The 15416-nt window shown below is 33.3% G+C and overlaps 1 protein-coding gene across 1 annotated transcript in view; it reads right to left on the bottom strand.

Moving 5' to 3' along the window:
• Positions 1–283: 283 nt before the first annotated feature.
• The window catches only part of tipE (temperature-induced paralytic E), a 93305-nt gene continuing 78172 nt past the window's right edge, over positions 284–15416 (bottom strand). Inside the window, exon 4 of the mRNA XM_089640230.1 lies at positions 284–4983. Within this exon, the coding sequence (XP_089496356.1) occupies positions 4920–4983 (64 nt within the window). The 3' untranslated portion in view covers positions 284–4919. The remainder of the gene's footprint in view (positions 4984–15416) is intronic.

Below are 15416 nucleotides of genomic sequence, written 5' to 3'. Positions count from 1 at the left end.
CTTTGATAGCTGCGGATGCTGAACGTTTGGTCATCATGAATATTTGGTCATCATGAATATTTGGTCATCATGAACATTTGGTCATCATGAACATTTGGTCATCATGAACATTTGGTCATCATGTTCATTTGGTCATCATGACCATTTGGTCATCATGAACATTTGGTCATCATGAACATTTGGTCATCATGAACATTTGGTCATCATGAACATTTGGTCATCATGAACTTTTGGTCATCATGAACAGAATGGTGGAGTCGGAAACAGGTGAATTAAAACCATGTTTGAAGCTTTATAACATTTGTTTAACTTTAATTCAATATAATATTGCAGCATAGAGAAAGCGTCACCAGGCTAAAGGGCCTCACACAACTCTTTAATTTGTCCTCACTTCCTTACTAGATCAACTTTAGTGTCACATTTTGTTAATATACTCTTTTTTATAATATTATCTCCTTAAGAATATTTGAATTATGTGCCAAAAATACAAATGAGAATAAAAATGTCAAAAATGTCTAATATGTATTTATATAATTCTTAGTACGAATTTAGAAAATCAGAAAAGATTATCAAATAAATCATAATATTTTTTATTTTATTTTTTTTTAAATCTTTCGAATCATTCGTCTTTTTCACGCTTGTTTTATGCTCGCACTAAAACATTTATAATAAGTCACTTTACATTTTTGGAATTATTGCGATAAGTTTGCATCAATGACTGCAGTGCCATTTGAAGAATAAAATAAAACATTTTTATAACATACCATTAGAATACTTCTTTATGGTTTGTTTTTTTTTCATTTTTATGTTTCAGTTTGTAATTATTATTTGGATATCAGTTAAAATTATTTAAATGTATTAATTAAAATTCCAACCTCGTGCCTTACAATCTTTTCTTAGTGTTAAACATTTTTTCAATCACTTTCTTATAGTGTTAATCAGACTGTTATTCTGTTATGTTTGAAAGATTGCGTTATGATCGAACAGAGAAATTAAATTAAATGGCTCGGATATTAGTACAAAATTACTTAAAACATTTTAGATCCAATATAATTCTTCAGTTGGGTAACAAATATTATTCTGTCAGAATATTCTTGAAATTTATTTATAAACTGTGGATGATTGAATGTTTTTGAATGTTTACAAGAAAAAATCCGATGGAATAATTATTGGAAGGATTGGCCGATGGACATGTTTATTTATTTAATGTTTCGTAACTATCGAGTGTACATTGAATACTAAAGTATCAAAAATTGAAATATTTTAAAAACAAATTACAGTAGAATCTTTTTTACTCATCAGGGAATATTATCTACGAAGAAAAAGCAAATAAACTGTTGTAAAATGTTGTTGTTGAAATAAATAGGCTGAAAATAGTGAAAAGAAACGCATCACTTGATGGTTAATTAAGACTGTACTGTAATTATTATTCAGTATATTTTCTGTTCATTTAGAAATTCCATCCCTTGATGTTGTGACATTTATTTGTACTCTTAATTGACAAGCTCCCACACCAATGTAGCCATGGACAGATTCATTCATATTATTAAATCAATTCATTCGAGACTGAATGCATTAATTTGACTAAATTGATAAAGTAATTAATTTTGATTTAGGACACTAGTACGTACAAGTTTACAGATGTTTTGCATAGATGAAATTACCTCACTGTTAATTTTGTGCAAAATGAAAGAAATAATTTTAAGTTAGGTATACACATTTGGAATTATTTGATGTATGTAATAAAATACATTTAATCATTTTTTCAAATAGATTCCTGATGTTGTCTCATTCTGCATGCATGTTATATCAGGTGTTATGGACGTAATGAATTCATTCTGAATGAATGAAGTAATTGGTTTGATTCACAGTCTTTCCGCCCATGCCTACTCGATTGTACATTATAAAATATGTTTTTTCAGAGGACCGTCTTTAACCGTATTCATGTCTTCAACTGTTTTGTCGAACAATGCATTCATTCCACATTCATATTGTTTATTTCTCCAAGTTTTTCTCCGTTCCCGCTGAACCTGCGATTCATCTCAATACCTAAGTACACCCATTATATGTTTTATAAATGTGGATCACAGACAAATTGTTCTCGTTTGGTTTCTTTTAAATATATATTATTTAATCTTTAGAAAAAACAACCATATTATTATTTTATTAGTATTATTATAATTTTTTTGTATTATTTAAATATTGCAACACTTAATACAGGATCTGTTTAACCTTTTTGCTACCAACATTTTTCTAATATGTTACTTTAATCTAGTTTACTTTTGTAAGATAGAATGATATTTATTATACTCTCTAATGGCTGTTTCATTACTTTGTATATTTTAACAATGGCGTAAGTTCCAACATGATTTAATGGTAGGAAAAAGGTTTCACAATGTTCTAAAGCTTAACTGATGAATCCAGGAGTTACTTATGCATCAGGCATTACAGAATATTTCAACGAAAGCACATACATTTGTATTATCTTTTAGGAATTAATTGAGAAGGCCCCACTATGAAAGGTATACGTAACGTCTATGTAGAATGATTTGTGTTTGTAAATATGTTGTAGCTAGATGGCAAAAAATAGTGTCATATGATTGAATGTAAATATTATAATATGTAGGTATGTTTATTAGAAATATGAGATATGGCTGGAAAATTCAGGCTTAGAAAATGGCAGAACTATCACATAAGCTTTTTAGATTGTATATATTTTTTTCATTTAGCTCACTTCCGAATTTATCAACTTTACCAGTACACGCGTATTGTGAGGTGATCAGATAACTCATCAAAATGACAATTCAACACACCTATAAAAAGTGTTATAAAGTTATGAAAAGTCATGAAACAAAAACTAGGTTACATATGTAACTATTTAACCTAGTTTCTGTTTCATCACTTTTAATGACTTTATATCAACTTTTAAAAGTGTGTTGAATTGTCATTTTGAGTAGTTATCGTGGAACCGTATGGTGAATACAACAAAAATAATTTATTATTTTTATTTTGGTGTAAGTATTTGGTTGAATGAAATGAAAATCATTTATTGATGGAATTGGGTAATAACCTTTTTCCCGTCATATTCAAAAGATTGTGACATGTAAAAAAAGCCCGGCCGGGCATAAAACTAAACAAAATAAAATAAAATTATAGTTACATGTTTAATTTATCTAAAGTTTTAGTACACTAGTAGATGACGACACTACACTGAGATGAATGTTAAAAAACAAAATACCTTTTGTATTCATAATTTGAATATGAATTTTTAATAATTATTATATGACGGTGTGCACACTTTCATTGAATCTGGGATTACACGTAAAACAAAAGAGTCAACGATAAAGTGATATTTGTATAAGTATTGCATACAGACGACTTAAGTTGTTAATTTAGCTTACAGCTATCATACTTATTGAAGCTATCAGGCCAAAAAGCTTAAAACGTCCTCCAAACCAAAGCTCTAAGACGATTTTTATAACAAAAACAACCTAACGCTATATCAAAACTTGTTAACCCGTATATCACCGTCTTCGTACTGGCGAATAGAGTTGGCTGCTTCCAACCAGCACTCAATGCTGTGAATCTAGCAGCTTTCTTCCCTTACAAACGATAATAATTTTCATTACGATGCGCTATAAGTTATTATTATTATTTTTTTTACTTCTTAAAGTGCAGCAAACTCTCAGTGCTTGTACATTTTTTAAATTATTATTTGGTGAAGTGTTTTGAGCATGAATCTTCATACTGGTTCTTCGTTACTTCTGCCATCACTGTGCGTGGATTCAGAATACGTAGATCCGCCTTGTAATCGTTTCATTATAATAGACCCCGCAATGGCTGACGTATCTCATAATGAACAACATAATTAGATAACCAAATGCCAGCTTTTGCCAGAATGCAATTCCCTGTGCACTAGTGCACAGTCAGTTAATTAAATAATAGGCCGGGTAGCGAATTTGAACAAGGAAAACTTATAAGAATTTAGCACATAAACAAATAATAGTAATCTGACAGGATCAAATAGCGTAGCATTATATCGCAGGTTAATAATTACTACGACTGTGTAATTCCGAAGTCAGTTTCTCCGAGTCACACATAAAACCAAACCTCTGTTTTCTTGCCCATGTACGCTACAACATAAAATATTTGGTGTGGCATACATGGGTGAGGAAATAAAGGTATGATTTTACGTATAACTTGAAGAAGCTGATTTCGGAGATACCTAGTAGTAATAACACGTAGGTACTCTTGTTTGATTACCCTACAATATTATGTTTGTAATATGTGATATTGGAAATCTGACAGGATCATAGACGACTGCTCTCAATAATCTGACAGAATCATAGTCGAGTGCTTTCAATAATCTGACAGAATCTCTTTTTGATAATCTGACAGGATCATAGACAAGTGTTTTTGATATTCTGACAGGGTCGTATGGCGTCTACACACGGTTGGTTTGCCAAGTACGTGAGTAGTTTATTTATCAAGTCAAGTCAAGCCTATTGTTCGATCCCTGCCCAAATGTTTTCTTAAAAAAACATAGATAATGGTGGGCAAATATGTGTGTGTGTGTAGGCGAATTATAGAACATAATTCTGACAGAAATGTTGACCATAGACATGTGATTTCAAAGAGATTCTCTTAGTTTAAAATCGCTACCCTGATCATGGAACTAAAAATATTTTAAAAGGAATTGAATTTGTGTGTTGTTTGGAATGACTGGGGTTGTTTGTGCTTGGGGGAGATGAATGTGTATGTTTGAAAGTATCATGTATTTATGTTTGTTTGTTTGAAACGAGTGGTGTTTGTAAGCTTGCTTTGAGCTTGCTGTGAGCTCGTTGTCAGCTTGCGGCCGGCGGCTCTGCGGGTCTACTTGGGCTTCCAGGAGATGCTGTCCATACCTTGGAAGTGGCGTCTCAGACTGCCGCTATCGGCCCAGGTGGAGTCGAGATACTCGTCGTCATCGTCTTGCTCAAGTTTCTGCAAATAAACAGAATAAAATTATTAATCACATGATTCATAAATTAAAACAATAATAAGTGTGTCTGATTTTGTCAGGGTTTATTATATACCCGGCTTCACCTAAATTTCATTACACTCTGTTTATGAAAATAGTTGTGTTTTTTCACATTAGTTTATACACAATGTAAGAAGAATTAACTCGATAAAATAAAAGTAAGTGCACTAACTAAAACCTAATATCCTTCCCATCTCCATAACAAGTGAACCATTATCATAAGAATGCCAAAATTATTGTCACTAAAAAGTTTTCTGAAAAATCCGGGACCAAAAAAAAATTCGCAAGAATTCTACTGGGCAAATCCACTAAAATAGTTTTGAGATTTTAACAGAACTTGTAAGATTTTCGAAGTCTGTAACGAAAAGTAACGGAAATCTAAAACTTCCGCGAAAAACCTCAAAACTTTGCATAGTTACCCAGAAGTACCTACCTAAAGTTTTAAAGTTTATCGGCCTCAACGAAATTATTTCTCGGCACTTGATTCTAGGAAGCCCCGGAACAAAGAGCTGAGTAATTATTATTACTAGGGTAGGTACTTGTCGGTTTTATGCACACTGCATGCGGGCGTAATTTCCCGAGTTTTGCGCATTGTACTTTGTATGAATAAACATCGCATCGCTGCCGACACGAAAGGGTTGGGAACAGCAATCACGCAACGCGCCACTGTATCCAATCCACTACCAACCTTCTCATTCTGGACGTAGATTGTAAGTATACTGTGGTAGGCACCGGAGCTATATAACCATGGGTACATTGTTCCCACATACTGAAAACAGAGGTAGACTGGACTGTTCTTAATAAAATAATAGGTAAGTTCCACAAGAATTCAGTGCAAACTTCTGTCTGACACCAGTGAATCTACGACATATTTGTTTGGTAACTGTTTCGAAGCTGATCGATTTGGATCTGCGAAAAACAGAATTATCAGAGGAAAATTAATTAATCTAAAAAAGTTATTTGTGATAAAAATCTTAATAATAGCGCCCTTGAGGTAATTAACCAAAATGGCGCTATAATAAATTAGCAAATTATTATTTTTCTGCACGTCCACAGAGTTTATTTTAAATCCCTTACTAAAAGAACCTTTTCAAGAGCGGTGATGTAAGCGAATCTGCCAGGAGCAAGTTTAGTGTTTGAAAAGGTGACTAGTATTAACCCCTAGAGCCTCTGACTTTGCAATGTGTTTATTTTTCTTAGAAGATGTGTCAGAATACAGATTTCGTGGAAAATATTTTCGCAGTACATTTGATTCTAGATAAATTCACTGTTTTCGCATTACATTTGATTCCAGCTAAATTCGCCATTTTGGCATTACATTTGATTCCAGATAAATTCGCTATTTTGGCATTACATTTGATTCCAGCTAAATTAACCATTTTGGCATTACATTTGATTCCAGATAAATTCGATGTTTTGGAACGTATTCAAAATAAAATACTGTTCTTGAACCAGATGAAATACTCAGATTTTAGAATTACAATTCGAGGTAAGCAATTAAAAATATTAAAATTAAACGCAAAGAAAGATAGAGTTGCTTAGCGATGGTTTTTATCATGTAAACTGTAATTACTACTTTACATCGAACTAAAAAGCATATTTTATAAGACAGAGGTATTATATTGAAGATATCGTCTCTTCACTTTTTTAGTAATAGATAATTTAAAAATATTTACTTAAAAATTTGTAAACTTTGACAAATGCTAAATAATGATTTATATTTATTTAAAAAAAATTCTGGAACTTTATGGTAATTTTTTTAATACAAACTGAAAGCGCGGTATTATCTCTTTCTAACACTGTTTAAATCATACTCTCATCGTAATACAAAATCAGATAGCATAACTTTTATGAGACCGTGTCAGGCTAGATATCTCACAAAATTGCCCAAGGGATTTCTCGAATTTATTTTTAAATATTATTTTTTTTATTTGGGGCGTTTTAGTGCTAGTTCAGACACGGCGGGAACCGCGCGGTTTGAGAATCGCGCGGGAACCGCGTGGGTCTTATTTACGCAGGTATTTATATCAGGTATAATAATCATTCAGACATAATCGCGCGGTTAGTCCAACCTCGCGATTACCGCCACTCAACCGCTAGAAAATAGAATCGTGCGGCGCCCACGCGGTTTTATTACTATGGAGATCTTCCTCAGCGTTCAGTAGCGTTGCGGGCACCGCGCGATATAATAAATATCTTACCTCAAAGTTACTACGAGTTTTTCTTCTGGTGACACGCTTGCCCTCATTTGTGTTTCAGAGCTCGAAATATCTTCCCTGATTAATTTAATTAGTTCATCAAAAGATTTTATTGACATTCTTAAATAGTCAAAAAATTTCCTCTCAAACATTCTTAAATTGGGATATAGCGTTACGAATTGGCCATGTGTCAGTCGATCCCTTAATATTGGATGCACCCAATACTGCCTTTTCCTTCTTTTCTTTATTTTTTTCTGGGGCAGCCACAGACACGCTAGTTTCTCTTCGACTTCCATCTTGAAACTGATCGCTAATCGCTAACTAACCGCCGATGTTTGAACAGTCAACATTTTTGCGGTTCAAACCGCGCGATTTTATCAATCGCGCGGTTATCGCCGTGTCTGAACAGGCCCTTAGCGTTCTCGATACCCGGAGCGCAGAAGTTGCGTGAGTAAAATGCACACAGGCCCCGTATATCAGTCAGTTCCTATCCTCGCTGAGGGATATTTACTTCTATCAAGAGGCTCTTTGGCAGGAGTAAGTAACAAGTACTGATATACAGGGCCATTGTAATCAATAAATAGATGCGTTGACCTAGAAATTCTAGACAAGAGAAATTGCGTTATGTAGTCTGATTTCAAATGCTCTATATAGTATAATTCTTTAATTTTCCGTAAAAACAAATACTGTTTTAGAAACATGATAAAATCATATTTCCGGTATATGCATTTAAAATAAACATTACTATTTCTAAATATTTAAATTTTAATATCAAACGCGAAAAATGTTGTCAAAAACGCTAATCACATTTTTATTGAAATTTTTATTTTCCAATCATAGAAAATTTGAGAGATCTCGATATTTCGAAAACACGTTCGTTTTGTTTGGGGAATTTGTAAGAGAAGTGTACCTTCACTTTTACCTCGTCCATATAATAAAAAATAAGAAATATTTTTTAAAGTAAAACCGATTGTTACGATAGCGGCGCGAAATATGAATTATTCATTTAGGCTATTTTTAGGGTTTTATTAATGGATTCCAGTATAAATATTTGAGGCAAACTAGAAAGATATATTATTTATCTTTCTAAAGTCAAAAAAATTAAGTATTTCCGCATGATAGAAAAAAAGTAAAAATACTTTTATAAAATATGGTCGCCCGGTGATATATGACCCTAAAACGCTGGAGGGGAAACATATTTTACTATATTTACAATGCTAAATAGACGAAAAATAAAATGATAAAAAAGCATTTTCATGGGCGTAAATTCAAATTACAAAAAAACCTCTTTTTTAAAAATGTTTTATTTTATTTTTCATTATATCAAGACAGTTCGTACAGTGCAATGTTTTTTTTAATAATTACAGTTAACTCACAAAAAGATGAACTCCAAATTTGCCTCTAAAATCAATGCACATTTAATTTAGTGCTCTAATATCTCCTTATTTAAAATACAAATAAATAAAATAGCACATTTTCTACTACTCCATATACTAGATATTAGCTTTACCTTTTGATTGAAAAATAATTATTTAGTTGGGTTTGGTATTTTAGCCTCAAATCCAAATATAAGTTTTGTATTTTTTTTTTAATTTTTGCATGGTGCAGTCGTTCCCTCAAGTATAAGAAAACAGTGTCTATAAATAATTATTACATTTACATACCTATTGTTTTTGTACTTCATAATATTATTCATATAGTTACATTCTTTTACATTATTGGGCAGTGAGTTAAATATCTTTAGAATATTGTATTCCAATGTTCTGTATATTATATATTTGGCTTATGTTATATAATTCTCTCGAAAATGTATATTTTTAACCTATAGCCATTTAAATATATTTTCTAGTTCGTAATTCAAAGGAAATTGACACTTTAACCTTTAACCCAATATATCACACTACTTTTCATTTCAAATTTGTCTACAAAGAAAGCACCAGATACGATCTGGGACTTTATTTATATTAATAAAAATTATATTGTCCTAATACATCATTTAATCATGTACAATTAAGTTCATAATAACCTAAGAGGAAAGCCTCTAACGTTATGAGTTATCGTGTAAATTAGCTGTAGGATGTAGAAACGCTACTTATGCTTTACAAAAGGTATTGATTGATAGATAGCTCCATGGTACCATATACGAGTATATCCATGTTATAAAAAACGATTGTAATAGAAATATATGTATCCCTCTTATAAAAAAAACGCGTGTAATAGAAATATATGTATCCCTCTTATAAAAAAAACGCGTGTAATACTACGATATGTATGCCTCTTATAAAAAAATGCTTGTAATAAAAAGATAAGTTACGACAGAGCTCTCAGACATAAGACGATGTTTGTTCAATATAATAATTTTAACCTCTCACGCCTCTGGCATATTCTGTCAGAAGGTCGGAGTATTTCCGCTTTTCAATAAAATCCAAATAATTGGAATAATTCTGAACATATCCGAAAACTAAAAACTTTTTTGAAAGGTGATGAAATACGCTTTCAAATGTTATTATTAGAAATAAACATACACTTTGTTGTGATTTAAAATGGCTCACCTTACGTTTTTTAGTCTAATCACTGAACTAAAATCAATGCAAACATTATTATTTATTGTTTTTGTGTTTAATTCGTAGAACTCCATTTAATTTTTTTATAAATTTAATTTAGATTAAATTTGATAATATTATTATTAAGTTCTGCAAGTGTTTTAGTTTTTTATTATTGTGACAGCTGTTTCGGCTTACAAGGCCATTTTCAAACTGTGGTTAGTCCACATTGAGACGACGTTTTTATACTATTTCAAATGTAAATTTTGAAGGTGCATACATTGATTTATTACTGGTTACACCGATGACATGATCTATTGTTGGTTAAACCAATCTATGTTTTCCCCTCAGTAAATGGTAATGGGTTCTTAATTATTTACTAATGACTTTATTGCTTTGAATTATTTGGGTGCATTATACTGCTTGGGTTTTGTGAAAATGACCCAAATGAATGACCCAAATTTAACACTAATTAATAAAGTACGGAAAATAATTTACTCACCACTTCTTAGTATTTTCACAAAACCCAAGCAGTATAATGCACCCAAATAATTCAAAGCAATAAAGTCATTAGTAAATAATTAAGAACCCATTACCATTTATTGAGGGGAAAACATAGATTGGTTTAACCAACAATAGATCATGTCATCGGTGTAACCAGTAATAAATCAATGTATGCACCTTCAAAATTTACATTTGAAATAGTATAAAAACGTCGTCTCAATGTGGACTAACCACAGTTTGAAAATGGCCTTGTAAGCCGAAACAGCTGTCACAATAATAAAAAACTAAAACACTTGCAGAACTTAATAATAATATTATCAAATTTAATCTAAATTAAATTTATAAAAAAAGCAAACATTATTATCACTTAATTTTTTTTAAACTTAAAAATAGTGAAGTCACTAAGTTTCAAACGTTTTTTTCTCAAATTGCGGTCGGAACCTTTGGTTTCTTAAAGGTGTACATTTTTAATATTTATTATTCTGTGGTTAACTGCTAGATTTAAATATAAAGCCTGATATTTTTTCTTTCTAACACTGTTTAGATTGTAAGGGATATAAACAATTTCTGTGAGACCTTAATATGAACTGCTCCTAAAAGCAAACAAATTAGCCTGAAGGGTTAAAGAGATTCTTGCTTGTGTAGTGGTGGGATGGGACCGCGGGGTGGGGGTTCCAAACTATTTCGGGGTAGGATGAGACCGCGGGGCGGGGGTTTCAAACTATTTCGGGATAGTTTCGGGATATTATGGGACCGCGGGGCGGGGTTCCAAACTATTTAGGAATAGGATGGGACCGCGGGACGGGGATTCCAAACTATTTTGTGATAGGATGGGACCGCGGGACGGGGATTCCAAACTATTTTGTGATAGGATGGGACCGCGGGACGGGGATTCCAAACTATTTTGTGATAGGATGGGACCGCGGGACGGGGGTTCCAAACTATTTTGTGATAGAATGGGACCGCGGGACGGGGATCCCAAACTATTTCGGGATATTACAGACGGCGAAATAGTTCCCCTGTATTTACACTGTACGAACAGGGGCGTCCTCTTGGGCGTGTCACATAAAAAAAGACCACCGGGAAACTGTCAGTCGTTGACAGACCGTGCTATTTTAACTCGACCTTTTACATTTCGTCTGTATGTAAATTTGTATGCACGTCTCGTTTCCGGTTCAAGATGGTTGCCGTTTTAATAGTTCAGTAAAGATTTTTTTCAAATGTGTAATGTTCGTTTATTTGGACATTCTTATTCGCATTCTTCAATAATATAGTACCTACCTCTACTTTTTTGGACGAGGTCTACTGTTCACAGAACTACTAGAATACGATGTATGGCAACTGTACGTAGGTACTCATGGCAATTTATACTGTCTATATTCTGTACATGTATACGCACAGCAGTTATATTACATGTGTATAGTACATGCGGTCCTTTGTTACCTTCCCTATCGATTATTTCATTAGTACACCGGCTAAACGCTAAACGTATAATCTACTTCAAACGGTAGAATTATCGTGGCACGACTATTATGTATTATTATTTGAGTATTCGAGTCTCGCAATCAGTGGCGTAGCTAGGTAACCAAGGGCCCTGGGGCAAATTAAAAAATGGGGCCCCACTGCTATGTAGACTGATTAGGTTTTGGTAAGTTTTTAGATTTTCACGGCCAAAAGCATTTTTGTTGTTTGTTTTTGGGGTTTTATGCCGTGTTGCGCTAACTCCTTCTTTAGCCGACGTTTCGGACAGCGTTGCAGTGTCCATCATCAGGGCAGATCCGGTAGATCCGAAGATGTGTTTTTCTTTTTCACACATCTTCGGATCTACCGGATCTGCCCTGATGATGGACACTGCAACGCTGTCCGAAACGTCGGCTAAAGAAGGAGTTAGCGCAACACGGCATAACACCCCAAAAACAAACAACCAAAATGATTAGGTTTTATCAAATAAAAATATGAAATATTATACAAACACTTTAAAAATGCTAAGCTACTTAAGCTCTTTTTTGTGCACTGCAGACTGCAGGGCAGGTAATAAAAATATTAAACAGTAACAACATAAATTACAATAATACTTGGTGTAGATTTGGCTAATAAAACGAAATAGAGAAGATTCAAGGGTTTATTATATAAAGGTCGGGCCTACCAACTGACTAAATAACAATTATATTTACAATTTTTTCCTAGCTTTAGTTTTCGCAAAAGTATCAATGACTTCGTTTAAATCCAGGCTTGATGCGGTTTTGTTTTCAATTGCTATTAGCGATAAATGTCTGAGTCGAGTTTGGCACATCTTATTTCTTAAATAATTTTTTATTATTTTTTAAATGACCTTCAGCTGCTGCAGAAGTGATAGGAATTGTAAAGAATAATAACATTAGCACTCCATATTTGCTCATTATTTCCTTACATAATTGGTGAACAGTCCATGCTTGAGTTAGTTGAGGTAAAACTAGATGGTAAATATTAATAAATTGAAGTGAAACACTAGGGCCTATTATATCTGAATATTTTTTTTGGAATTCGTCACACTTTTGTAATAAAGTTGCTTCATCAACATGTAATAAAAATGTTGGTGTTAGAAAATCGAATATATGACAGACTGCACTCATACCAATAAAACGTGTATCTAATTGAGATATTACTGTGTCTAGTACATTATTGAAAATCTCAATTTTAAATATTTTTTCTCGGTTTGGAAATCGGTGATCAGCAGCTAATTCATCAAAATGTTTTTTTAACTTTTCTTTGCCTTTTTTCTTGAAAATGGGTATCAATACCATATTTTCTTGCAGTTTCACTGGCTTTGCACTTGAATAATTCGAAATCATTTCTATAAATTTGCAACTTTGCTTTGGTCTCTGCTAAAACTTTACTCGCCTCGCCCAAATTGATGTCGCATTTTTGTAAAGTTTTGGATGCATAATTGATGTCGTTCAATACACTGTGCATAAATTTGCAAAGCAACACGAAACTCGAAATTTAGCATTTTTGTTTTAATACTCTCTGCTTCACTACGCTCATCTTTATTAGGACTCTTTAGAACTATTCCTGATAATGCTTTGATAATATCAAAATAACGAAGTTTTATTGCAGATATCGTATTGACCCTACTGGACCATCTAGTCGGATTTAGTTTTTAGCAAACATCATCCACGTTAACATGATCGGCGGCGGAGGTATCTCCAACTGCAATAATTGTCGAATCTTCTTCAGTAGGCTTCTCAACCAACACTGCAGTTACCACATTATTTGAGTCACTATCAATAGAAATATTTTGGCCAGATGTACTTGCAGAAGGCTGACTAAAAAACTTGTCAATTTTGGGCAATTTTTGTTTACTATCTTCTCTTTCTTGGCCTTGTTTGCGTTTAAATGCACCACTGGGTTTCTTCTTTTTATCCATATTTTAATACGCTACAAGTGTAGTTGGGGAATGACGCACATATCCATAAATAAACCACTCTCCACATATCACTATCCGTCAAATTGACTGACACTGCCAACCTACAGAAAGAATTTAGGGGAATTCCCTAGGCATTACTTTTGAATTTCTCTCAATTGAGTTGTCATGATAAGGTGGGTTGCAAGATGCAACCTGTCATATTTATTTTGAAAATGGGAGAAATTTCCAAAAGTTCAGTTCGATCGAGATTTCTGGTAAGGATTCGAGGGCCCCCTGAGCTTGAGGGCCCCGGGGCACTGCCCCGCGTAGCCCCTAGGTAGCTACGCCGCTGCTCGCAATCACATAATACTCGGAATGTCAACACACTCCTCGGTTGATAAGGAGTAAATCATGGTAAGGCTTATATGGATTACAAATGACTTTGAAGGGCTTAGTTTAGGTTAGGTTGGCAGAACAAGAATTCAATCTAATTCTAAATAATTCATTTTTTCAACAATCTAATGTTTCGATTCTAATCGATTAAAATCCGTTCAAATGAATATTTATCGAGACCTCTAGGATTAAATCAGGGACCTAAAGCAAAATAGCTTATCGCAAGCTCGATGATAATAATAATAATAATAATAATAATTTCATTCCAGAATGTGGAGAGGTTAGTGCAATCCCACAGGTCCCATATAGATGCGCATTTATATCAGGTACATGAAAAGACATATTCTAAATGCAAAATCCTGGTTAAGTCTCCTTGACTCTCAACCCAGCTTCCCCTAAAGATGACATATACCCCGAGGGAAATCATTAAATCAGTGTGGAGTTAATACAAAGAAATACATTTCAAAAAGCTATTGACGATTAAGATAGGTCCTTGATGCGACCCTTGAGGGATACTTTTAATTATTTTGTTCATAGCTAGTTAGCAAAGTTATTTTAAGATTTTTTGAATTAAAAAAACGTGTGAAATGTGTGCATGGTAGAATAAATTGCTGTGACTGATGTTTACATCAATTAATAGATGTTTATATAAATCAAAGAGCGGTCATTTGATAATGGGAAGACAAAGGCAATGCGCAGAATTACGTGCGTGGTAGAATACATTGATGCTAAAGTAACTAAAGTTTGTAGCTACACATCTACCGTGTACATTTTGGCAGATTTTGCTAACGTTGGTTGCTGAAATTGAATGACATTGCATAATTACATTAATTAATAGCCGTTTAGATAAATCAAAGAGTGGTCATTTGATAATGGGAAGACACAGGTATAAAACATGGGTTTATTTTTTGTAATAATCCAAAACCGAAGCTTTGTAGCACTTTAGCTAAATGGCATTAGTTAGTTAAATAATAAACACAAGGTGTCGATAATTAGTAATAGATAAACATTTCATATGTTTGATGTACACCATTGGCAAACCAAAGTATGTTCTATAATTATATTGGTGAGTCTGTAAAGTCTGTAATAATAAGATATCAAGTTCCGCTGTTCCAACGTGTCATTCAACTTTATTAACCTCAACAATAGCTTAATGCGGTAAGTTTTTCTAGAACAAGCCGCTGGCTGGCCGTTAGACAGTGTATGTATAAAGCTGTATAAAACTAATTCGGCACGCCATAATAATATAGTCGGCGCCGCGGAGTCTGTCGCAGTGTAATGTTCTGCACAATGTGAACAGACCATACAAAAAGTCTGATACGAAAACAAGCAAAACACTCACCACAAATCAAAAACCCCAACCAACAAGTAGG

This window comes from Hesperophylax consimilis, chromosome 15 (assembly GCF_061612785.1).
Source record: "Hesperophylax consimilis isolate HC1 chromosome 15, BYU_Hcon_1.0, whole genome shotgun sequence".
Taxonomy (NCBI): domain Eukaryota; kingdom Metazoa; phylum Arthropoda; class Insecta; order Trichoptera; family Limnephilidae; genus Hesperophylax; species Hesperophylax consimilis.
The sequence above is the reverse complement of the archived record's forward strand: the minus strand, read 5'-3'. Positions and strand labels throughout refer to the sequence as shown.